Source organism: Cucumis melo, chromosome 4 (assembly GCF_025177605.1).
Source record: "Cucumis melo cultivar AY chromosome 4, USDA_Cmelo_AY_1.0, whole genome shotgun sequence".
Classification (NCBI taxonomy): domain Eukaryota; kingdom Viridiplantae; phylum Streptophyta; class Magnoliopsida; order Cucurbitales; family Cucurbitaceae; genus Cucumis; species Cucumis melo.
This window is the reverse complement of record NC_066860.1, coordinates 4,871,797-4,896,531: the sequence shown is the minus strand read 5'-3', so window position 1 is coordinate 4,896,531 and position 24,735 is coordinate 4,871,797. Positions and strand designations below refer to the sequence as shown.

Here is a 24,735-nt window from a genome sequence, read left to right as displayed (position 1 = left end):
AGTGATTCCTGCGCGGACTAAGAGATATGAGGTATATTTGGCTTGAGATAATAAATACCCGTTCGAGCACCAAGAGACTTCAAGGCCAAGAAAGTAGTTGAAGACTCAAGGTCTTTCATCTCAAAATGTTGACCAAGATAATGTTAGAGATCAGATATTGCTCGTGGATCATTACCAGTAATATTCATGTCATCAACATAAAGAAGAAGAAGAAGAATACCCTGGAGTGTGTGGCCAGTAAAGAGCGCAGTGTCGTGAGGGACAAATCCAAGTTGAGTGATGGTAGAGCTAAATATGCCAAACCAAGCCCATGAAGCTTATTTCAGACCATATAATGCTCGACACAGGAGGCATACCTTGTGAGGATGAGGAGAAGTACCAAGAGATGACTTCATATAGACTTGTTCAGAAAAAGTCTCATTAAGGAAAGCATTTTTGACATTCATCTGAAGAAGAGGTCATTGCTTGGCAGCAACAACAGCTAACAGACTTCGAATAGACGTCATCCGAGCCACATGAGCAAATATTTCTTCATAGTCAATACCATATTCTTGCGAATATCCTTTTGCAACAAGACAAGTTTTATAACACTCAATAATACCATCAGAGTGAGTCTTGATTTTGTAGATCCACTTGTAGTCAATGGGTCTTTTACCAGGAGGTAAGTCAACATAGTCCCAAGTGTGCATCTTTTCAAGAGCTTGTAATTCATCACTCATTGTTTTCTGCCATAAAGGGTCAGTACTAGCCTCTTGATAAAAGGTAGGTTCAACAAGGAAAACAATAGTGAAAAAATAGTGATAATCTTGGAGATGGATGAGAGGTTTCCTTACTCAAGTAGAACGACGAAGAAGGGTGTTGAAGTAGGTTCATGACCATCATCGGAGACGGATGATTGGTTTGAGTTTGCAGAAGTAGGTACAGATTGAGTAAGCTCGGTATCAGAAGTGGACTCAGAGAGAGGAAAAAGTTCAATAGATTTATTGGTGAAGAAAGGTTGAAGACTAGAGAAGAAGGAGTAGAAGGAGGACAAGCGAGAGAACATAGTGTGCTCCTAAAATGTGACATGGTGAAATATACGAAGTTTATTGGAAAGAGGATCCCAACAATGGAAACCTTTATGTTCTGTGTCATAGCCAAGAAAACAGAGGTCGGCACGTGGTTTAAGTTTAGTGTGCTCATGAGGATGTAGGAGAACAAAGCAAGCACAACCAAAGACTTTAAGGTTAGAGTAGTTGGGAGGAGTATCATATAGTCTTTCGAATGGAGAGATATTCTGAAGAACAAAGGAAGGAACACGATTGATAATATACACGGATGTAAGAGCTGCTTCATCCTAAAATTTCTCACGATATGAAGTAGAAAGAAGGAGGACACGTACTGAGTCAAGAATGTGGCGAAGTTTGTGCTCAACACACCTATTTTGTTAAGAGGTGCGGGGGCAAGAGTGCGGAACAAGAGTGCTTTGTTGGAAGAGAAAAGATAGACGAGTGAAGTCTTTATACTCCAATGTATTATCAGTGCGAAAGGTTTTGATAGGACAAGAGAATTGAGTTTGAACATATTAGTAAACTCAATATAAGTGCGAGATAATTTAGAGCGGTGCTTGAGAAAATAAATCCATGTAAATCAAGAGAAATCGTCAATGAACAAAATATAATAGCGATAACCATGAACAATGGTAGTAGGGGCAGGACCCTAAATGTCAGAATGAATTAAATCAAAAGGTTTATCACATATAGAAGTGGATTGAGAAAAAGACAAAGCAGGTTGCTTAGCAAGTTTGCAATTTAAACAATTAAAAGGACAAACTTGGTAACATTATTTAAATTGTTAACGTAAATTAAATGATGAAGTTTTTCAAGAGAAGCATGACCAAGATGAAGATGCCACTGATATGTATCAGAGTCAGTGACAGGAGCAGAGATGGATGAAGGAGGAGGAACTTGAAGTGATAGGAGCTCAAACAATCTTCCCACTTTATGATCCGTCCCAATCGTCTTTTCGTCTATGGATCCTGAACCTGACAACCATTGAGAGAAAAAGAAACAGTTAAGCCAAGATCACATAGTTGACCAACAGACACTAGATTAAAGGTTAAGTTTGGGACATAGTAAGCATGAGAAAGACTCAAACTGGGGGTATTAATGGTGCCAATATGAGATATGTTCATACAATTGCCATCAGCAGCATAAATGGGAGGTAAAGATTTAGCAGGACTAGGAGTGTTCATAAGAGAATAATTAGATGTCATATGATTGCAACAGGTAAAGTCAAGAAGTCATTGATTACCTGGTGAGACAGCAAGTGCAGAGGAAAATGATGAAATTAACTGATTTAATAGGCTCTAAAGATTACTTATTTGAAAATAGGGGAAGGTGGAATTATCTGATGCAGCAGCAACAACAGATGAGGTATCAGATTTAGTAAAGTTCTTTCCTCTTGTAGAATAGCTTCGAGGTCGAGATGATTTTATAGGACAATTACCCAAAATATGATATGGTTTATGGTAGTATCTCCATTCTATTTTAAGACAATCAATAAATTTGTGACCAATTCTTATAAAATGTGCTTGATTCTCTAGATGATGAATGAATGTCTACAAGAAAAACATCAGAATGTTTGGAGAGATTGATGCCAAGACGTTTTTCTTCAAATAATATCTCTTGGATGACTGCATCCAATAAGGGCAAGAGATTGTGGTGTAGTAAGGCAGTCTTAACAGATTCATATTCTGGACATAATCACATAAAGACTTTAATAAGACGAAGATCTTTACTGATTTTAGCTTGATTAAGTTGAGTCCAGATAGGTTGAAGCACTGCTAGATGTTCATTAACAGATTGACCAACTTCTTGATTGAGATTGACAAGGCTATTATGCAACTGATAGTAATGAGCTAATCTGACAGATTTAAATCGTGTAGACAAAAATTCTCATAATTCCTTAGCATTTTCAAAAGCATCAAATTGTATATTGATAGCAGGGATTGATGTGTTACTAAGTCAGGTGATAATTTGATGATTTTTGCTATCCCATTCTTCGAGGCGTTCGATAAATTTGCTATCATCTTAGGTCTTGTTTGGTTGGTTTGGTAATATCACCGGAGACAATACGCCATAATTTTCGTCCAATTAGAAAGCTTTTAATTTGATTTGTCCATGTAATATAATTAGAGCCATCAAGAATCATGCTAATTGGACGAGCAATTTCACTTTTCTCCATCTACTCACAATGAAAAAAACAAGTCAGCTATCACATAAACAAAGCACAAACACAGATCTAGAGGGAAACTTTAAATAACAAAGATTGGGCAACAGATCTGAGCAGTAGATCTGCACAAGGAAAAAAAAACTCAAAGAGCAGTGGCGATGAGTAACAGGGCCACGAAACAGAGATCATGGCTGTCGCAAACAGAGAAGAGAGAATTGAGATCACAGCTAGGTTTCACGGAGATCGGAGAACAGAGAACTAAGATCGGAGAGCGAAAGACTAAGATAGGAGAATAGAGAACTGAGATTAGAGACCGAAGAGTGCAGCAGACGAGGAAATGAGGAAACAAGGAGGCTTCACGTTAGGTTCACCACGGACGGGACCTAGGTCGACTTCAGGTTGGATGAATTTGGGACCTGCAGATGGATCTGGTCATAGGTGCTGAGCTCATCGTCGGTGAGATTCACAACGAGAAGAGCAACAACGGCGTCTGAACAGTAGATCTCGGTTAAAGCTCTGATACCCATGTGTTGATATTTCATTGAATAAAATATTTGTATGTTATTACATCAAGGAAAAAGGGAGATAAATACAAGGGACCTTTGTGGTAATAAGGAAACAAATAAAATCAAATAATATATTCCTAATTACAAGAGATTTTATCCATTAATACAACTAAAACTAAACATTATCACAAACAAGGAGTGGACTATATAGTCCACTCCACTCCACTCATAATCCCAAACAATGCGATAGTTAATTATATAAAAGATATAAATGATCTATAACAGCAAAATAATAAAAAGAAAAAAAAATGATAATGATAAAGATGGCTCTCATTACAAAGCATATGTATTGAGGCAACTAGAACTAAATAAAATAATATCTAGGTTGTTTTCAAATCCAGTAAAATAATGAATCAAAATATTTATAAATATAATAATATGTCACAATTTATTTGTAATAGATTAATGATATAGATTACTATCTGCAGTAGATTACTATCAGCAATAGATTACTATCAGAGATAGTAGTCTATTTAAATAATTGATATATTATTTGAATGTAGAAAAATATAGTATATAGGTTCGAGGAAAGCTCAAGTACCATCAACTTTATGCTCTTTATATATATAACTGATATCATAATAATACGATTAGTTGGCCTAGTGGTAAATCTATATTCTAGTATTCACTTTAGATTCATTTTCAAGCTCACTTACATTCTTTTCCAAATTATTTTTATTAAGTCACATGCGTATAAATTTCTAGATCTGTCGTTGAATGGATCATACCAGTTTTAGATATTGTTATCTCGTTATCAGAATTACATAGTTCGTTATAAAACACAAGCAATGATGTTGCAAAAACCGAAAGTAAAAGAGATTATTATCATTATAAACTATTGTTAAGAAACTTCAAAATGTTGCTATCATGGAACAAATTTGGTCGTTAACTAATATTTTATGATAAAAATGTTGGAAAGGTTAGAAGTAGTTGCAAATTCGGCATGCATGTTTAGTAAAATGTGATTTTACCCACACCCTAATATTGTAAGGAAGGTAATCTCAATTTTTCTAGATTAAGATGGCCACTAACATAAATTTTTATCAATATCTCAAGATATGAAGTTGGATTCACCCTCACGTGTTAAACAAAATCATTTAGATATGTCAAACAACATGCAAATACAATATATACATACATAATTGCATATATAGCATGTGAAGTTATCAAATAAACGTGTGAATTTGAATTTTCCATGTAACTTTGGTATTATTAACCCAATCACATACGAACATCTATTTACAACATCGTAATAATCAATTTTAGTAGAAAAGTAATTTTAAAGGATTATTAAATATAAGACTTATTAGAAATAAGAAACTAAAAATTGACAATTAAAAGTATATGAAAACTTCGAAATGTAAAAATCAAAATAGTATTTTAATCTTTTTGTTGGGATGAACTTGTACTTGACAAAATAGACAAAAAAAGAAAAAAATAAGCAAAAATAAAACGTAAACTAAAGTAATTTATCTAGTCATATTTAATTCTTACTTATTAATAGGAAAGATTAATTTCATCCTTATCCTACATTCTCTCTACAAATACATTGAAATAGAAACTTGAATTGGATTTTGATACGTGTTCTAAATCATAATTAAAACTTTTTACTTATTCGTTATTATTTAATTCTCTTACTATTTAAGCATCAAAGTCATCTTTATTTTGTTTTCCAATTCCTCCTTTCTCCGAATTTCATACCATTATTGTTACAGGCCATATACATTTTCCATTGGTCACAATTTGTCATTCAAACACTTTTTAAAAATGATTACTCCTCTAAGGAGTTTGTTTAGAAGGAAGGAATCTCCTTAAACCTAATTTTAGTTTAAGGTATTCAGGCATGAAACAAACGTTTCAAAGAAAAGCTTTCCAATGATAGCAAAAGAACAAACTACAAATATTTATCAACTTTTCGTTTGCATAAACTATAAATTATTAGACAGGAGACATAATAATTCTGATTTAACTTTGCTATTTTTGGATCTAATTTTATCCCAACAGCAAAGTTAACACAATTATATAGAGATACATATATTCATTATTTCTTGACAAAAGAAACAACCAAATTGGTATACTTAGTTCTATTGTTAGACAAATAATGTTGAACAATGGTCCCATAATGTTGAAACAAAGCATCAATAATATGGCCACCAAAATGAGACTCCAACATGGTTTCAACCACTGCTCGTATTGTCTTAGCCACTCGTTGGCCTCTGGTCAGAATTTTGAGACCATCCTCAGCTTCACTGGCAAACCCATCCCATTCAACCTCGAAAGCTTCGAACCGTTCTACCATGAATGAACCTTCCTTCTCTATCTCTTCCTTCACTTCCTCCATGCATGGCGCATAGTATGGTGCGTTAAATGAGTCTATTTTGTCCTCTTCAACTAATCCCTATCAAAATTAATTTTTTATTCATCTATTTATTTATTTTAGAAAAATATTCAAAATCAAAAGTGGAAATAGTAGTATTCAAAATCCATTAAGTATTTTTCGAAAGAAAAAAACTTGGTGTTTTGCTTGTCGTACTTGTACTTATTTTTGTGCACCCAAACAATTGATACGTAGCAGCTGTTTTTAACTTTTCTTTGTGAGTGAAAAAAAAAAAACATGATCATTACTCTTTTCAGAAAATATCTTTCAAAAGTCGATGAAAATGGTCTTCTTATTAATAATGATAATAATAATATAATTTGTTTCCATTAATTTTAAAGTTAAGAGTTTGAATGATAAAAAAAAAAAAAAAAAAAAAAAAAAAAAAAAAAAAAACAGAGAGAGAGAGAGATTTGAAATTTACCTGAGAAGCCAAGGTGGTTAAAGCCTGAGCCAAGAGCTCCCAATGATGACAACTATCAGGAGTCGTAGGATCCATAGATTTCCTCCCCATGAGAGATAAAACCATTCTCCCATCACTAACCATTTCTTCAGATCTCGATTTTATAAACCTCCCAAAGTCACTTTTAAACTGTTCACCATAAGCCTCCACGACACTCCTCGGACTCGTTGAAGATATATAAAGCTTCCCTTTATTCAACCTCCTTTTCCCTTCCCCTTCCAATAATCCTTCTGGAACTTCCGAAAGCCAATGCAAACTTGATGAAGAATGCACAAAATTCAAGCTCTTTTTCGGAAACAACCTTCCATAAAAAGACCCCGGCACCCCGGATATAAAACAAGGCCCCACTTCCCCACCGTTGTCGACCACAAGACGTCGATGGAACTCGGGGAGCGACCCGAATATGTAGTTGAAGTCATTGCTGAAGAGATCGTTGAGAAAAACCTGAACTTCGGGGAGCGGGTAGCCGAGGCGTTTGCATTTAGAGGAGATGAGATTGAGAGTATCGGAGACTAGAAGTAACGTGTTGGGCCCAGATGAGCAGCCCAAATCAGCAATAGAAATAACGCTGGTTGTGTTGTTATTGGAAAAAGTGGTTATCATGGATTCAACTGCTTCTTCAGTGATTCGTTTTGAATCGGATATGATTTTGCTTTGAAGAGATGAGTTTCGAGCGTAACTCGTTTCTCCACCTCCTTTGTTCATGCACAGAATTTGTGCAACTTCCATTTTTTAAAATTTTTATTTTTATTTTTAGTAATTTATTAAAGATATGAATTTGGTTTAGGATTTAATCTGTGAAGATATTTATAGGGTTTTAGATTAAAAAGAAAACGTGGAAAACGGATTCGAAACTATTATGTTCGTTGTGTGGACGGAAATTGGGAATTGGATATGTGGTATGCGGCCGACACCGACGAACATAAGCTTTTTTTTCTTTACACGCAAAATAATTGTTGTGGTTCTGGTGTTTTAGTACTTCGGTTTAGAGTGGTCACAGTTCAGCTTTTGGGTCAGGGGTTTCGAACTATATGTATGCATGTTTAGAACGTAGAATCGAAAGAAAATAGACAGGAAAAAAATATGGAGTTTATAAATATGCAAAACTTGTAGTGTCTATTATTGATGTGTACTGTGGTTTTGTTTGTTTGTTTTTTTTTTATTTTTTTTTTATTATTATTATTCGATTGTTTAATTCGTGTGGTTTGTTTTTTGTCATATAATATGGTTATTAATGAGCGAAAGATGATATATTGCAGTGTCTGATTTGAATACTTAGCTTTTCAGATATCAGAGAGTACGTCTTTATGCTGACTGTTCATTTGTTTTCTTGTTCTTCGTCATTTTATGTCAACAGCTGGAAAATGGATTTGGGTAAGAAAGTAAAAAGGAGTAATCTATTCATATTTAACCCTAAATCACAGTGGTTAAGGTTTATGTGGATGTCCTTAAAGAAGCCAAATCACAGTGGTTGAGGAGAGATAAATAATAATACTAGTAGAAATCTATCATTTGTAGGATAATCGAACAATTTAGTGAGAGGCATGAAAACAAAATTATACCAATAGATTTTAAGATATTTATTAAAAAAAATTAAAATTTAGATGCTTTTAGTTGCTTTAAAAATGTTTTTTCATGGTGGGTCTAAATTTTCAGATCATTTCGACTATACAAAGAAAGAAAATAATCTTTTCTTTTCTTTCCGATTGAGGGTTCTCTTAGTATGTTACATAAGTAACTCACTTGTGTAAAATTTTCGACTGAGGGTGTAATTAGTGTTTAGCTAATAGTTATACAGGAATTAATGTCTCTTAGAATAAATGAATAATAAATATCAAATTTTTAGTTTTATGGTTTGAAATTTTAATCAATGTTGAAGTGTATATGCACAAAAGTATACAGTGTCATGTTTTTCTTTGTTAGTTTGGATGCATTAATAGTGAATTGGGTAATTCAATCTGCAAAGCACCAAATGGAGATTTATAGAACATTCCACCAAATTTGAACTTTTTTAAACAATTTTTATATATTATCAAGAAAAAAAGGTTTAATTAATACAATAGAAACTGTTTTATTTTACGAATAAAACTAGGTAAAAAAAACATGGAATAAATGAATTCAACAACTTGAAATTTGCATATCACATCAGCTTCACAATCCAAGCCAAAAGTTGAATTACAAGCTGTAAAAGGAACATTTTTGAAAAGTCATACCATAGGCACTGCCCTCTAAATTAGTTCTTTTTGAAATATAAACAAGCACCATATTCCTCCATCATTGTCAATTTCTTTTCATGCCTATTTTGCCATACTAAAATTCTAACATACCCCTCAATTCTAAAAAAAATATTTGAATTTGATCCTCCTTAATATTAGAGGGGTTTTTTTAAAAAATATAACAAATCGGCAAAAAATTTACACGCTATAGAACAATTCTAAAAACGGAAAAAACCCAAAGACCCGTGTGTAATTGTCTTCTAAACGATAATGATACACGATCGCATAGATAATGATACGCAGTCGTGTAGGTAGTATATATCAACACGATCATTTAGTTCTTTTTAATGGTGGAAAGAGAGCTTTAGATTTAAACGATTTTATTGACCATACTAACGGTCGTTTTGCTATGGTAAACGATTGTTTAAATCATATCCACCTAATCGTGTAGTTCTTTTTTTAACTATGGGAAAAAAGCTTCAAACCTAAACGATCATTTAGATCATATCCACCCGATCATGTAGTTTTTTTTTTTTTTAACGATGGAAAAATAGCTTCAAATGTAAATGATTGTGTTGACCATGCTAAACAATTGTTTTGTTATGGTAAACGATCTTTTAGATCATATTACCTGTTCATGTAGTTCTTTTTTTAACAATGGAAAAAGAGCTTTAAATCTAAACAATCGTATTGACTATGCTAAACGATCATTTTGCTAAGGTAAACGATCGTTTAGATCATATCCATACGATCATGTAGTTCTTTTTAAATTGTGGAAAATGACTTCAACTCTAAAACGATTGTGTTGACCATGGTAAACGATCGTTTAGATCATCTCACAGTGGTTTTTAAACGATCTTGATATTTTTGAATATGAGGAAAATAAAGTTAATATTTAGATGAAGTTCAATATTCTTTTTAAATGATCTTGAATATTCTTGAGATTTAAATAGAAGAACAAAATGTTAATAAAATAGTGTGTGTGCATGCGTACGTGTGGGTGTGTGTGCATGTGCGTGTGCGTGTGTGATTAGAAAATTTTTCATAATACAATATGGTGTCACTAGTTTAATTAGACAGTTTATACATCGTACTTCTTTGGACTCTGTACTAGATCTTTCGTACCACACTTCCATGTGACCACACTTCCATGTGACCACACTGATCCAAGTTTGATCTTGCATTTAGAACGCAAAAAAAAAAAAAAGGAATATAAGTATAAGAAAAACAAATAAATAAACAAACACACTGATCCACGTAAAATATCAGTGTTCATGTTAGTGAGCACTTGCACACTAAGAATTTATAAACTTTAAAACCAAACACAAATTGTGTAAAAACAATTTCGATGATAACCTTTTTTATAATGCGTTATGGAGTCGAGATCATTATAGATACTTTTGAATTTTGATAATAAAGTTACAAATTAACCTAAAAACATAAAATTTAAAGAAATTATTAAAAATAAAATGCTTCACAAAATATTTACGCTTCATAGAACAATAAGTGTAATAAATTGTCTTTTAGTGTAATAAATTGTCTTTTTGGAACCTCTAGCTCTCATAAAACAACTGCCAATATGTGGGAGGACCGTAAAATCCTTATAGGCAATTGGTGCAGTAGGGATCCTTATTTTAAAAATTATTCGGCTGCTACAATTGCTTTAAACCTTAGCACCTTCTGTAATTAGCTCTTGGGCTTTTCTCTAGCCCCTCATTAATAAAATTGTGTGTCTAGTGCGGTCTTAGGTTCAGTCCTAAGTCCTATCTAGCTGTTTCCTTTCAAAAAAAAAAAATTGTCTTTTAGTGGTTTTATTTTGTGTAGTGTAAATAGTTTATCAACTTTTTAATTTTTTTAATAATCCCCTTAGGTTTTGAAGGCTTTCAGAATTAAACTTTTTTATAAAAATTGTTTTAAATATAAAAACTACTAAAAATATTTACAAATATAATAAATTTGTAAACTTTTTTCATATTTATAAATATTTTTTATAATTGTATGTTTTGGTTGAGTTGGATTGAGTTTACTATTGACGGAATAACAAGGGATATAACATATTTTTTATAGATCGTTTTGGAAAATGGCAAAACCACTTTTTCTTTTGAGTTTTAGCAAATGACATTTTTTGCACGTGCATGGTATTTTGTAAAATACCAAAATACCTCAATTTTTGAACTGTAATTATTTTATAATTAATCTATTTTATGCATTTATGAACTTTTAATTATTTTTCGACGTGCTAAAGATATAGCAACCCATATCATAACTTATTCTTAATATCTTGGGACTCATTGATTCAACCTTTTAACAACTTTAATCAATTTTACTAATTTCAAAATAACTAAATTATTAGTTTACATTCTGGAGAATCTCAACGATTGATTTTATATTAAAATAACATTAATTTATTGAATCTCAAAATAACTAAATTATTATTTTGAATTTCAACCATTGATTTGTTTACCAATTACCGTACTTGAATTCAAAATAACAAAATTATTATTTTCTAAAATTAGGGAATCTCAACCATAGATTTTATACCAATATTGGGAATCTCAAAATAACAAAATTATTATTTTCAATTTGGAAGAATCTCTTCAAAATATCATTACTTGAATTTCAAAATAACCAAATTATTATTTCTTTTATCAATTTTCAAATTTCAAAATAACCAAATTATTATTTATTTTGTCAATTTCTTTTTTCATGCTCTTTTTGTTTAAATGAGAATTCGCTGGTTTATTTCTCCAGGTTTCTTATTAAATTCAAATTAACTTATTCTAAAATGTAGCTTTGTGTGTATATATATAATTAGTCCGGTACCATTAATTTGTATTTGGGTGGAAATGAATTAAAACCAAAAAACTATTTCATTAATTGTTTTTAGAAAGACTTTTAAACCAAAACATGTTCATTTAACTGAATAACATTAATTAAATCGTAATTTCTATCAATATTGATTTGATATCTATAATTGATATTCATGTTGTTCACACGAGATTTCAGGAGAAATTTAATTCGTGGAATCGAACTTTGTATTGATTTATGTATTGTGGATGCAATCTCTAATATTTACTCCTTTGATTCTTTTTCTCGAATACAAAAAGTAAAATTTAGAACTTCGTGGTCTTCGATCTTCAAGAAGTTGTAACTACAAGTCAATTCGAGCTTCAATCTTCTGGAATTCAAGGAAAGTTTGATCTTCCAAGTCTTCGATCTTTCAGAAGGATGATTTCGAGGTTGATGATAACTTGCACATCTTGAGAGTCTTCAGAAGTTTTTGTCTTCAATTCTTCAGGGTTTGATTCTTCTCTTCAATCAAAGTCCCCCTCAAAATGAATGAGAAGATCTCTATTTATAGAGAATCTCAATGGGCTTTAGGTGGGCTTGGACCCATTTGCTTGTTGGGCGGGCTTAGGCCTGGGCCCATCTGCTTGTTAGGTTTGGGCTTGAGCCTATCTGCTTGTTGGGCTTGACCTTGAGCCTGTTTTCTTGACAGGATTGAGCTCAGACCTATTTGCTCGGTGGGTTTGGGCTTGGATCCATTTGCTCGGTGGGCTCGAACTCGGCCCACTTATTTGCCCAAGCTCGGGTCCATTATTTCTTTGGCCCAATTTTTTTAGGGACTTGAAGTAGGTTGGATATGAGAAAACTTGACTACCCAAATCAAATCAAATTATAATTATCTCAATTTTGCTGTGATAACGTGGCGTGATTTAATTGGTTAAAATTTTCTGTTCAACAAATGCCCCATTTTCGAGATTTGTACACGTGTATGGGTGGATGAATCTCGAAAATGATAAGCTGAAACAAAAAATACAAGTGATCTTGTTCTTTGACTTTTGCTTCAGTTAATATGTCGAATTAATCAAACTATGCGTTTGGACATAAGTTTGATCAAAACGAAGTTTGGATACAATCCAATATCAAATTTGTAGTGAATTTTGATTTTAATTCACAATTTATTTATTTTGGAATATAGCCAAAAATAAACTTGAATGAAATTGAACTTTTTTTTTTTGTTTTACCAATGAATTTAATGGAAGAATTGAGACTTAACATTTATAAAATTGGAATATTTCCAATTCATCAAAATATGAATTTAAGTCAAAGTTTTTTTTTTTTTTTTTTTTTTGCATATTCTCTTAATTTGAATTTTTAGCGAATTGCCCCCTAACTTAAAATTTGAAAAGTTTGCCATTTTTTTTTTACTTCATTTCAAATCCATTTATGATTTGGGATAAAATTTAAACATTTTTTTTAATAGATGAGAAAAAAAAATCGGGGGATTTTTTTTTTCGAGATTTGAGGTGTTTTTTTTTAGGTTTAATTATAAGGAGGATACGTGGGGATAAGGCTTGAAATTTATTTTTAACGCTTAAAAAAAAAACAGAATGTCATTATTTTTTTTCTTAATTAATCTTAAAAAAAACAATAGAGGAGTTTTTTTTTTTTTTTAATAAAGAAACAGAATAGAGGAGGTTAGGAATTCTCTCCTATAATCTCACATAATCTAACTATTTGTTAAGAAGATTTTTATTTAGTTTGTTGAGAAAAGATTTGATTTGCTACCTTCCATCCTTTATAAATAGGGAAGAAGCTTGCAAACAAAATTCACAGAAATTCATCTTCTCTAATTTTTTTTTTCATTGCATATGTGTTTGATCCTCCAATTCTTTTTCTTTATTTGAGAGAGAAAAAAAAAATCTAATGTGCTTCTTTTTTTTTTCATGATTTGGAAGAAGATGTGATAGATGAAAAAAACATATTTTTTTTTCATTCAATTGGAAAGGAAGAGCACAGAGGGAGAAGAGAAAGGAAAGGAGAGGGAGGAGAGAAAGGCACAGCGGGCTGAAGAAGAGAAAAAAAAACCCATTTTTTTTATTTTGGAGAGATTTCTTTTCTTTTCTTTTTCTTTTTCTTTTTTTTCTTCTATTTCTTTTCTTTTATATATATATATATATATATATATATATATATATATATATATATATATATATTTTTTTTTTTTTTTTTTTTTTTTTTTCTTTTTTCATTTTCGTTTTTTTTATAACTTCTTTTTTTTTCACGTTTTCATCTTTTTTTTTCAATATACATATATTTCTTTTACATTTTCACTTCTTTAGTTTAGTTTTTTTTCTTTGTTTACTTTTATTTCATTTTCATTTTTTTTCTCTCTGTCCTTTTTTTTACTTTTTTTTTCTAGAAAAAGTTTTCTTTTCTCTTTTTTTTTTTTTTTAAATGTTTTGTTCTAACATTTTTTTTCAAGTTTTTTTTTAATTACTTTCTTTTTATAACTTTTTTTTCTTTTCTTTTTTCACTCTTTTTTTTTAGATTCGCACCAACTTGAAGCTATACCAAAGTTGACTTTTTTTTTTGTAGTCTCATGCAAGTATATATGAAGTTTCCTTGATGTCCTGCTTCTTATATGACGCCCTGTTTCTTCATCGACGCCTAGGGTTTGTTCATGATAGACGATGCAACTCTATCATGACGGCCTACTTCTTCATCGACGCTTGGGGTTTATTCATGATAGACGATGCAACTCTCTCATGACACCCTACTGCTTTACCGACGTCTGGGGTTTGTTCATGATAGACGATGCAACTCTATCATGACGCCCTACTTATTCATCGACGCTTGGGGTTTGTTCATGATAGACGATGCAACTCTATCATGACGCCCTACTTCTTCATCGACACCTGGGGATTTGTTCATGATAGACGATGCAACTCTATCATGACGCCCTGCTGCTTTACCAACGTCTGAGGTTTGTTCATGATAGATGATGCAACTCTATCATGATGCCCTGCTGCTTCATCGACGCCTAAGGTTTGTTCATGATAGACGATGCAACTCTATCATGACACCCTACTTCTTCATCGACGCCTGAGGTTTGTTCATGATAGACGATGCAACTCTATCATGACGCCCTACTTCTTCATCAACACCTACGGTTTGTTCATGATAGACAATGCAACTCTATCATGACGCCCTTTCTGCTGCAACATATTTAAGAACGACAATCTTCTCAGCTGCAACATATTTGAGGGGACGACCTTCTCGACGGCAACATATTTGAGACGACGAAATCCTTGGCTGCAATATATATGAGACGACGACTTTCTCGGTTGCAACATATCTAAGACGACGACATTCTCGGCTACAATATACTTGAGACGAAGATCTTTTTGGCTGCAACATATTTGAGATGATGAAGATGAAGATCCTCTCGACTGCAACACATGGGAGAAGATGAAGATGAAGATCCTCTCGGCTGCAATACATGTAAGAAGATGAAGATGATAAATCTCTCAGCTGCAATACATGTGAGAAGATGAAGATGAAGATCCTCTTGGCCGCAACGAATGGAAAGATCCTTGTCTGCAACATATCAAAGAGGAGTAGAGTTCGCTAGTCAACATTTTGGAGAAGAGGCAAAATCGCACCTTACGAAGGTAGACAATTAAACATCTCTGTTGTCACCAAAGAAGCCACCGAGGCGCTAGCTACAGTTCAAAGGAGCCTGGACACTGCACGCGAAGAATTTAAGAACTTCAAGTGGAGGCTTTAACTTTGCCCCCTTTGCCCCCATTCTTTTTTTTTTTTTTTATTTTTTTTGGCTTTAGTTGTATTCTTGTAAATACAAGAATTTGTTGAATGGTAATGAGAATGTTCTTATTCTGGTGTGACTGCTCCTGAATTTTATTTTATACTGTTTACGCATCATTTACTATGCGCTTACATCATCACAATGAAGAATAATATATTTTTTTTTACATGCGACTGAACTTAAAGTGAACTTTAAGCTGCCTACGTATCCTTTTTATAACATAGGGATCAAGTCATAACGTAGTTCAACCTTTTTTTTTTTTCTTTTTTGTCATTCACCTTTTAATCTCTTGTGGGCTAGGAGCACCATGCAGTTTAGGCTCTTGTGATAAGGAGCTTTGCATATTTAACAGCTTTTATTTTCAACAAGAATTTGTTCATCTCCTTCGTTTGTAGGATTGGTGAAGATAATAAATCTTGGTTTCACAGTCAAGGAACCTTCTGTATTTATGTCAACAGACAACTTCCTCTTCATGCGTGACGGAACACAACTGTGAATCTTATCGTCATCATTTTCTTCACGAAATGGTTTTGCCTTCAAAGATTTCATCTCTCTTTGTTGTTGATCATTTTTCATCTTTAGACGATCAAAAGCAGATGTTGAAGGTCGATTTTTTTTCGATGTGGAGATACTCAGCCTTTTGAAAGTTGAAGTTCGAGTGTAAATAAACGTTGGACATTGGTTTTCTTCTTCTTTCGTGGCCATACTCAATCTTTGAAAGACTGAAGATCGAGTAGTTGAAGGCTTGATACGATGAAAGACAGAGGTCCTTTGATTAATTTCATTTGAATTGTTGACTTCTTTAGAAGATCCATAATTGTTGTCGACTTCTACTATGCTGGCAGCATGACATGTAGTGACTTCAAGTATTTCTTTTGGATGATCCTCAAGGAAACTTTTTGGGAGGAATTCTGCCAAAGTTATCGACCGTCGAAGTTGGAGAAAGTCCTCATCTTTTCCTTTTATGGGCTTAGGATTCCACATCTTCTTGTTACTTCTTCCTTTCTTTTTATGGGAGATGCTTCCTTTTGCATACTTTTGATGGAATCGCGACTCCTTTTGAATGGAATTAGGTTGTCTCCCTTTTTGACGAGTGACTGTTATCCATCCTTCGCCATCATCTTTACCATGCGCTTCTTTATTTTGGGAGTTTATCGTCACGCCCTTTGTTGGAATAGAACAAGTATAGGTGCAGAAGTCCCAAATTGAATCAAGCTTTTTCTTTGATCATCAAGTTGTGTTAATGGCGGAACATTTGAAGTCATCTGGATCTCAACATGATTCGTCTGAGCTACTTCATCAATATCTATAAGTTTGAGGTACTTTTATACTATCTCTTTTTCACACGATCAATGGTGAAAAACTGTTATCTGTCATGGGATAGCAATATAATCTTCGAATAATAATTATTTCACTCCATTGTCAACGGATCTTATCATAATTAGTCACATTTTTCATAATTAATTTTAAATATACATATATGTGTGTCTAGGAAAAGAGATAAAAGAAAAGGAGAGAACTTCAAAAGTATCTTTTATTCCATTTCTTCCTTTCTCTTCTTTCCCATCTACCGTCTCTTTCGCATTCTTATGTAGAGCGTAGTTTTTAATTTGTTGGACTTCGATGTGATGTGTAAAAAAGAATGGTGGAATTTCTTTTCTTTCTATTACAAATTGGTTATACATAATTGTCAAGGTGGGTTTAACTCAACAATAAAATTAATTATGGTTCTAACTAAACAGTGTCCTTAGGTTGATAGTTTTGAGTAGTCATTAAATTGTTAATCGATCGTTATATGTAAAGACTAAGTTGTTGATCATGTATTTGTATTTCTTAGTCAACAAGGGTGTATTAATTTAATATTATTTTGAAGTTTTTGTTTTTTCAACAAAACCTAAAAAAAGGAAAATGAGACAGTAACAAAATACAGAAACAATCCAAGATGTAGGGTTACATATGTGGTTCAAATTAGTCAAAGGAGATGGCCGTAAGGTTGGAATCAAGTAAGAGGAGATTATATATATTGAATTCAAGTTAATTTATGTGTTTGAATTTGGGAGGGGGTTATGTGTTTGTGTGCTTTATGCTTGAAATTAACTTAAGGGTTTGGAGGTGGAGTCAAGTGAAAGATTATATCAAATTTGAGTAATTTATGTGTTCAAACTTGAATGTGGGAGTGAGGGTGGGGTTTATATATATATATATATATATATATATATATATATATATATATATATATATTGTGAAATATAATAAAAGTGTGTTTTAAAAGTGCTTTTAATAGATTTGTATCTAATATACCTAAGTACAAATACAAATAATAATAATAATAATAATAATAATCATTCTTAACTTCCTAGTATCAACCTCAAATATACCTTTAGCTTCAAATTAAAATCAACCTCAAACATATCCCGTAGGATTGAAGTTATTTATCTTTTAAAATTTTCACCATCTGTCACAATAGAAAATGACGTTAACATCTGATTCAAAACCCTAACTCTAGTAAACCTTTTCTCTCAGTAAAATCCCTTTTCATATGTACAGACTGTGATTATTCCCAACAACCTATCTTTTGGTTGAAGACTCCTCTTTTCTTAACCTCTATGAAAATTGCTCTGGAAATGTATAGAAATGCCACACTTTGATGCCACATCCTTGACTCTTGCCATAAGAAAGAAGTTGATGCTTAGCTTCCGTCCAATTTCTTTCGCATCGATCTTTATTAAGTTCATAAAATTTGCCACATGCATCTGTTTTAGTACGTTTTAAGAAGAATTTTTTTTTTTTTGAAACTTCGTGAAGATTTTTTGAAATATATCGTATCAATTTTACAAAAGAAATCGATTTAGATGGATATTTTTAGGAAAAATCAAAAAATGAATTAAAGTAGTAAATAATATTTTATTATTTTCGAATGATTAAATGAGCTTTTTCAAAAATATAAAAAGCTGTAAAATATTTACAATTCCAAAAACGGAAAAAGTTCAAAGGCCCATCGTGTAAAATACCAAAAATGTTCTGTCAACCACGTCGTCACCGCACACGTAATATATTTGCGATCGTTTAGATTTGATTATTGTTTGATACGCGATCATTTAGATATAGCTACAATTTATACACGATCGTTTAGATATGGTTCAATATATACGCGATCGTTTAGATATAGCTACAACGTCATCGTTTAGATATGGTTATAATTTATACGCGATCATTTAGATATGGCTATAATTTATACACGATCGTTTAGTTTAGATATGGCTACAACGCCATCGTTTAGATATGACTACAATTTATACGCGATCGTTTAGATATGGCTACAATTTATACGCGATCGTTTAGATTTATTAGATCGTTAACTTTTTTTACACGATCGTTTACATTTGGCTACTCCAATGTAAATGATTTTTTTTCAAGATTCGTTTTTAGATTTTGCTATTTTGTTGTACACAGTCGTTTAGATTTGGTTATCTAAATATAAACACTTAAAAAAAAAAAGAAAAGAAGAAATACGATGGAAAGAAATCGTAGCGAAAAAAAGAAGAAGAGGAAAAGTAGAAAGACGATGGAAAAAAATCGAAGCGAAAAAAACGAAGAGTTAAGAAGAAAAACGATGGAAAGATTAAACCACATAAACAAATAATTGAAAAATAAAAAAAGATGATGGAAAGAAATCGCATAAAAGAAAAGGAGAAAAGAAGAAACGAAATCGCAGGGGAAGACGAGGTAGACTAATCGCGAGGAAGAAAAAAAGATGGAATGACAAATCTAGAGTATTTAACACGCTGTAAATAGTTTACAGTTTTGTTACATTTACGTAAGTTTCCCAGGATTAAACTTGTCTATTATTTATATTATATTTACATTAATGTTATTTTGATGTTTATTTTTCATGATTCTTAAATTTTGTATGATGTAATGGATATATCAATTCATTCATTCTATCGATTTTTAACCATGAAATTAATATGAAAATATGGATAGAATATTGACATATCGATAAAAATTTAAAACTATGGTTTTAACTTTAAATCTTGATTTTTATTTTTGATGCTAAGAAATTTGGTGTAAAGTGGATTTAATGAGAGTATTTTTTTTTAATGTTTTTAAGTCGGATATTTATGAAACTTTTTCAATAGTTCATGGGTATTTTTTAAACAAAATTTTAAATGTTCCGATCTAAACTTAAAGGTAAAAATATTTTTAAATCTTTTTTAGAAGTTTTTTTTAACCTTTTCCAAAAGTTAAGATGTTTTTAAAAGTTTAAATATTTTTTAATTGAAATTGTTTTTTATAATTTAACCTAAAAATTTGAAATTACTTACGAACATGGTAAAAAAAATTATAAGAAAACTTCAATACCCGATAGAAAATTTAATGTTAACGGTAGATTTTTTAATTATTATATCTAAAATATAATAATTTTATATTTACTAAACAATAATAAATATATATGTAAATGTATATATGTATATATATATGTACGTATTTATGTATATATATATGTATGTTTTTATATATAGGTATGTATGTGTATGGATACATACATGTATGTATGGAGGTATATTTGTAGAAATACAGTCATCAACGGTTATAGTTAGAAAGCCACAATAATTATATATCAGTTAAAGGAATTTTTGGAGGAACACCAAAGCTCCAATATGGAGGATGACACATAAACATATAGCCAGATTCGCATGGTAAGTGTCGGCAACCCTAAGGAATCAATTTTGGTAGCACTTTGAAGCATGGCAAGGACATATGTTCCCATTAATGGAGTTCAACCAAGTTAGACATGGATTCGTTTTTTTCTTTTGTACTTTTTCTTTTTCTATACTTTAAAGGCATATATCTTTAATTTCACCCTACGACAGAATCGGACTATATAATCCAGACTAACTCTGTAGTAGTAATGCTCATTAATGTTAAAATTAGTTATTATTTATTCCCATGTTGATAACTATTGTACTCCAACCCTATTGCCTATCAATTTATACGAAAAGTTCAACTAGAGTGAGTAACATCATTTCATTTTCTAAACATCAAAAGTTTGATTCTTTTTCGCTTTCGATCATACTAAAAGAACATGTATGAGATAATTTAATTAATTTAGAATATGTACTCTTGATCAAGAAGATAGAGAGAACCTAGTTCACCACCTTTATCCTCCACCTCACCAAACTAAATCTTTTTTTAGAATTTTATATAGGTGTCGACATAATGATAATAATCAATATCATCCATGGGGTTCTTTCTATTCGAAAATAGAGTCTCCCAACTGTTATTTGTGATTACTACTAATAGGAGTTGGTGTCACATTCTGAATGGCAACAATTGTTCAATCTTTATTGTAAAATATATAGTATAATATAAAGTATGATATAAAGACTCACACTTTCTGTCCTAAAAAACCAATTGTCATTACTTATCATCCATTGTGCCATTCTCCTATCACCTTATAATTACACATTCTTCATATAGTTTGACCTCATACTTACAAAATTGCATCTAAAAAATAGTATTTAATGGATCTTGAGGAGATGCACACCAACCAGAACTGGGAAAGTTTCTCATATTTTCCTATTTTAATTTAATATTTTGTGGTTTTATTTTTCAATTATTATTTATATTATATTATTTCAATTTTCGTGATGCAATGCTCCATAATTTTACAACAATCCTTTCTTTAAAAGACTCGAGTGCATCTAGGTGCTTCTCTATCTCTCCATCACACAAAAATAAAATTTAAAGTTATTTTTTTAAAAAAATAAATTTTAATCTTGTTTTTGTGTGGTGGTGAGATGGAAAAGTATATCATGTTATTGTTTATTCTTTTTTCTATATTGTGTAGCTTTCTTCTTTCGTTTAAACATCATTCAACATAAATTTAAATTGAATCATTCATGAAGATATGTTTTGTCACTGTTATTAGTTTTAAAAATAATTTATTTTAAAAGTTGTGGCGTAGCTACTCTGTATAATCTTTATTGATGCCATTAATTTCATTTTTATGTTTCAACTGTTCACCAAATTTTCACTTTTCGTTATATATCCAACAAGAAGAATCTAATTATCTAAAAAAAAAAAAAGCATGCACAACAGCAAAAAAAAGGTACGAAAGTCAGAGTTTAAGTGTAACATTCGAGTGATATTATAGAAATTAAAGTTGACCAAAGTCTTCTCTTTGTTTCCTTTTTGAAATCTAATTATGTAACGACCTAATCAAATCTAATGTGGAATTCTTGGGCGCAAACACCGGCGGATCTAGCATAGGCCCAGGGGGGGCTCGAGCCCCCCCTCAACTTTATTGCTATTATATAATATATATAAAAAAAAAGCTACTTAATTTCAATATTTACTATTAGCTTAGTGGTTGTTGTGATTGTCAGCCCCCCTTCCACCTAGGTTCAAATCTTACCTATGTAATTTATTTTTCATATTTTTCTTCCAGCCCCCGTCAATATATTTTCTAGATCCGCCACTGGGCGCAAAGGTTGTTAGATTGTGCAAAAATTGGGCTCCTCCAACCTCAACCTTCATCAGGCCAAAGTGAAAATTTGGCCAATTAGGCTCCTTGATTTTGGCTTCGAGACTGATAGGAAGTTAGGTTTTCATATGTTCAATTCTCCTCTCCCTTGACTTGTGATGATCCTGTTTTAGTTTCAAAATGTGTTTTCTTTTTTCCTAATCTATCAATAGATTTATCCTTCTAGTTTAAAATAAAATTAAACTTCTACGTTTTATTTATGTAACTATTGATAGAAGGATTACCGGTAAAAACATTTTGAAACCAAACATATAAAAAGTTTGAATTAAGTCTCAAATCTAACTTTAGATTTCATGTTATGTAAAAAAAACAAATTTCTTTTTGTTCTTTATATATTAAAACAAACTTAGATTTTATTTCGAATGATTGTTGAAATGTTAATTATATATAAGTACTTTAAAATTACATTATTCTTTTTATAATACAAAATTTAAGATGAACCGCTAATTATTGGTGAGGAAGAAGCTGTCAACTTCATTCTTTTGGTCACTTCATAAAGTGAAAGTTAAAAAAGATTTGTCATCTAGTGATCTTTGAGTGGTCGCAAATATAATAACTTTATCTAAAAAAGTAATTTAATATGTATAATTTTTTACTTTTATTTTATAAAAATGTGTCAATTAGATTGTGCAGGTTTCAAGAGAGAGAGAATTTTGTCAAATTTGCACAGTCGTAGTCTATTAACTAAATTTCATCTTTCTTTTGTGACCACAACCGTAAAGGAAATAAAATTTGTCATCCAGTGATTCTAGCATGAGGTGCATAATAACTTTTTTAGTGAATAATATTGATACGTATAATTTTCGCTTTTGTTTTATAAAAACGTGTCAAACATGTGTATATTTCAAAAAAGAAAAAAAAAAACGTGTCAAATTTGTGCGGTCATAATTTATTAACTAAATATCATGTGTATGAAGTTACCATGTGAAATTAATAAAATTATTTTGATAACATACCTAAAGTAAATAAAATCTGTCTTATGATTTTTGGGTGGAGTGCATAATAATTTATTTTAAATAATAACGTTAAGATTTGTAATTTTTCACTTTTACTTTATAAAAACGTGTCAAAGATGTGTTTGTTTTGACAAAGAAAAAAAGTGTCGAATTTACACGGTCATCTATTAACCAAAATTTCATGTTTACGTAGTTACCATGAAAAATTGTTTTGCATTAGCACTTTGTTTGTGGTTAGTTTTATGGGTGTCCTAGTTTCTTTATGAAAGCAAACATTGAAAAAGAAAATATGGGGGTCTTAATTCAATTCAACCATTATTAACCAAAAAGGATTGATTTTTTAAGGTCATCGATGATTATTGGTCCAATGTGTACTTCATTAATCTTGATTTGTCTATCAAACCTCTGTATAGGTTCCTTATTAAGCCTTTTATCCCTTTAGAATTCAGTTATGGTTCTTCTTCAGAAATCTAGCTTTAATATTTAATAATGGTGACTTTTCATGATGTACGTTTCATTTTCTTTTTGGTATATTTTTGTTGGTATTGATTGAAGAATTGAATGTATTTCTCATGATGCCTTTGGATGTTTATTCCTTTATTTGGGCCAGGCTCTAATTTGGGCTCTCAATATTCGGTCCAATTCCAGCTTTTAAACTTTTACTTTTACTTTTAAAGAAAAATTAAAAATAGAAAAAACTTATGAAGTATGTACCCTTCATATAACAAAACCGTTAAAAATACAAAATTTATTATACTTAATTTTTTATAAAACGTAAATATTTGGTTAAATATTCTATTTTTGACAATTTTCCTATTAGTTGTATGGCTTGTTTGTTTCATCCATTTTTCGTTGAATTTCCAACCAAATTTTGTTTAACAGAATTTCACTTTTAACATATGTAAAACTGAGATTTTTACGTGGAGGAGAAGAACCATCAATATTAGTTTAAAAAATGATTACTAATTTTAATTAATTAATATTTTTAATTTTTTAGGACAACTTGGGGTGGGGTACATACAGATACTAGCTCAGTTTATGTTGGCATCAATGTTCTAGTTTTTTTTGGTAAAAATTTAGTTTTTTATAATTAATTTAATTAAAAAGAATTCATTTTTTATTAATTAAAAAAATAATTTAAATAGTGTTATATTTAATTAATCATGCATATTAAAAAATATAGGTGTTTTAATAACTCGACAACCCAATTAACCCGAACTAGCCAACCCAAATTGTAAAGGTTAGGTTGGGATGGGTTGAATGTTTAATGTTTTTTTTTTTTTTTCGCGACAAGAAGAATAGCAAAATATAAGGTTTATTTTGGATAAATGGTAAATTTATTTTTAAATTGTCAAAATAGCAAAATAGTTAATTTTCACATAATAAATGGGACAACTATACCTTAAATGCCTCTACCTAATTTACAATATAGATTCCTAAATACAATAGTAATAAAAACCACAAATACCCTGTAATTAATACATACTATGCACTCCTTTCAATTTTCTAATTTTTCCCCCCAAAAATACATCACATCTTCTGTAAAACATCACATCTTCTGCATGCAACCACTCCACTTCTCCAAGAAAACCCTAGTTTTTCCTTCCCTTTTCCTTCTTAAGGCTTTCCACCGTCGCTTTTCCAAGGTCGCTTTCTCTTTCGTTTTTCCTCTCTTTCGTCGCTTTTCCACCATCACACCGTCGCTCTACACGCCCTTCCTTTTTTAATCAGTTTGCACCACCCGTTATGCAAAGTATTGGTGAGTTGTTTCATTTTCACGCTTC

The 24,735-nt window shown here is 31.3% G+C and overlaps 1 protein-coding gene and 1 long non-coding RNA gene across 2 annotated transcripts; both read right to left on the bottom strand.

Annotated features, from left to right (window-relative positions):
- Positions 1-1,775: 1,775 nt before the first annotated feature.
- LOC127148830 (uncharacterized) lies at positions 1,776-3,845 on the bottom strand. The gene is made up of 3 exons (XR_007819963.1): positions 3,528-3,845; positions 2,293-3,225; positions 1,776-2,023 (listed from the first exon to the last, which is right to left on the bottom strand). It is a non-coding gene; the product is annotated as an uncharacterized LOC127148830 (long non-coding RNA).
- Positions 3,846-5,634: 1,789 nt separating this feature from the next.
- On the bottom strand, positions 5,635-7,797 carry LOC103503922 (probable jasmonic acid carboxyl methyltransferase 2). Its single transcript, XM_008468313.3, has 2 exons — positions 6,581-7,797; positions 5,635-6,177 (listed from the first exon to the last, which is right to left on the bottom strand). Exons 1-2 carry the CDS (start codon positions 7,346-7,348, stop codon positions 5,821-5,823), a joined length of 1,125 nt encoding a protein of 374 aa, XP_008466535.2. The 5' UTR covers positions 7,349-7,797; the 3' UTR covers positions 5,635-5,820.
- Between the last annotated feature and the right edge of the window lie 16,938 nt (positions 7,798-24,735).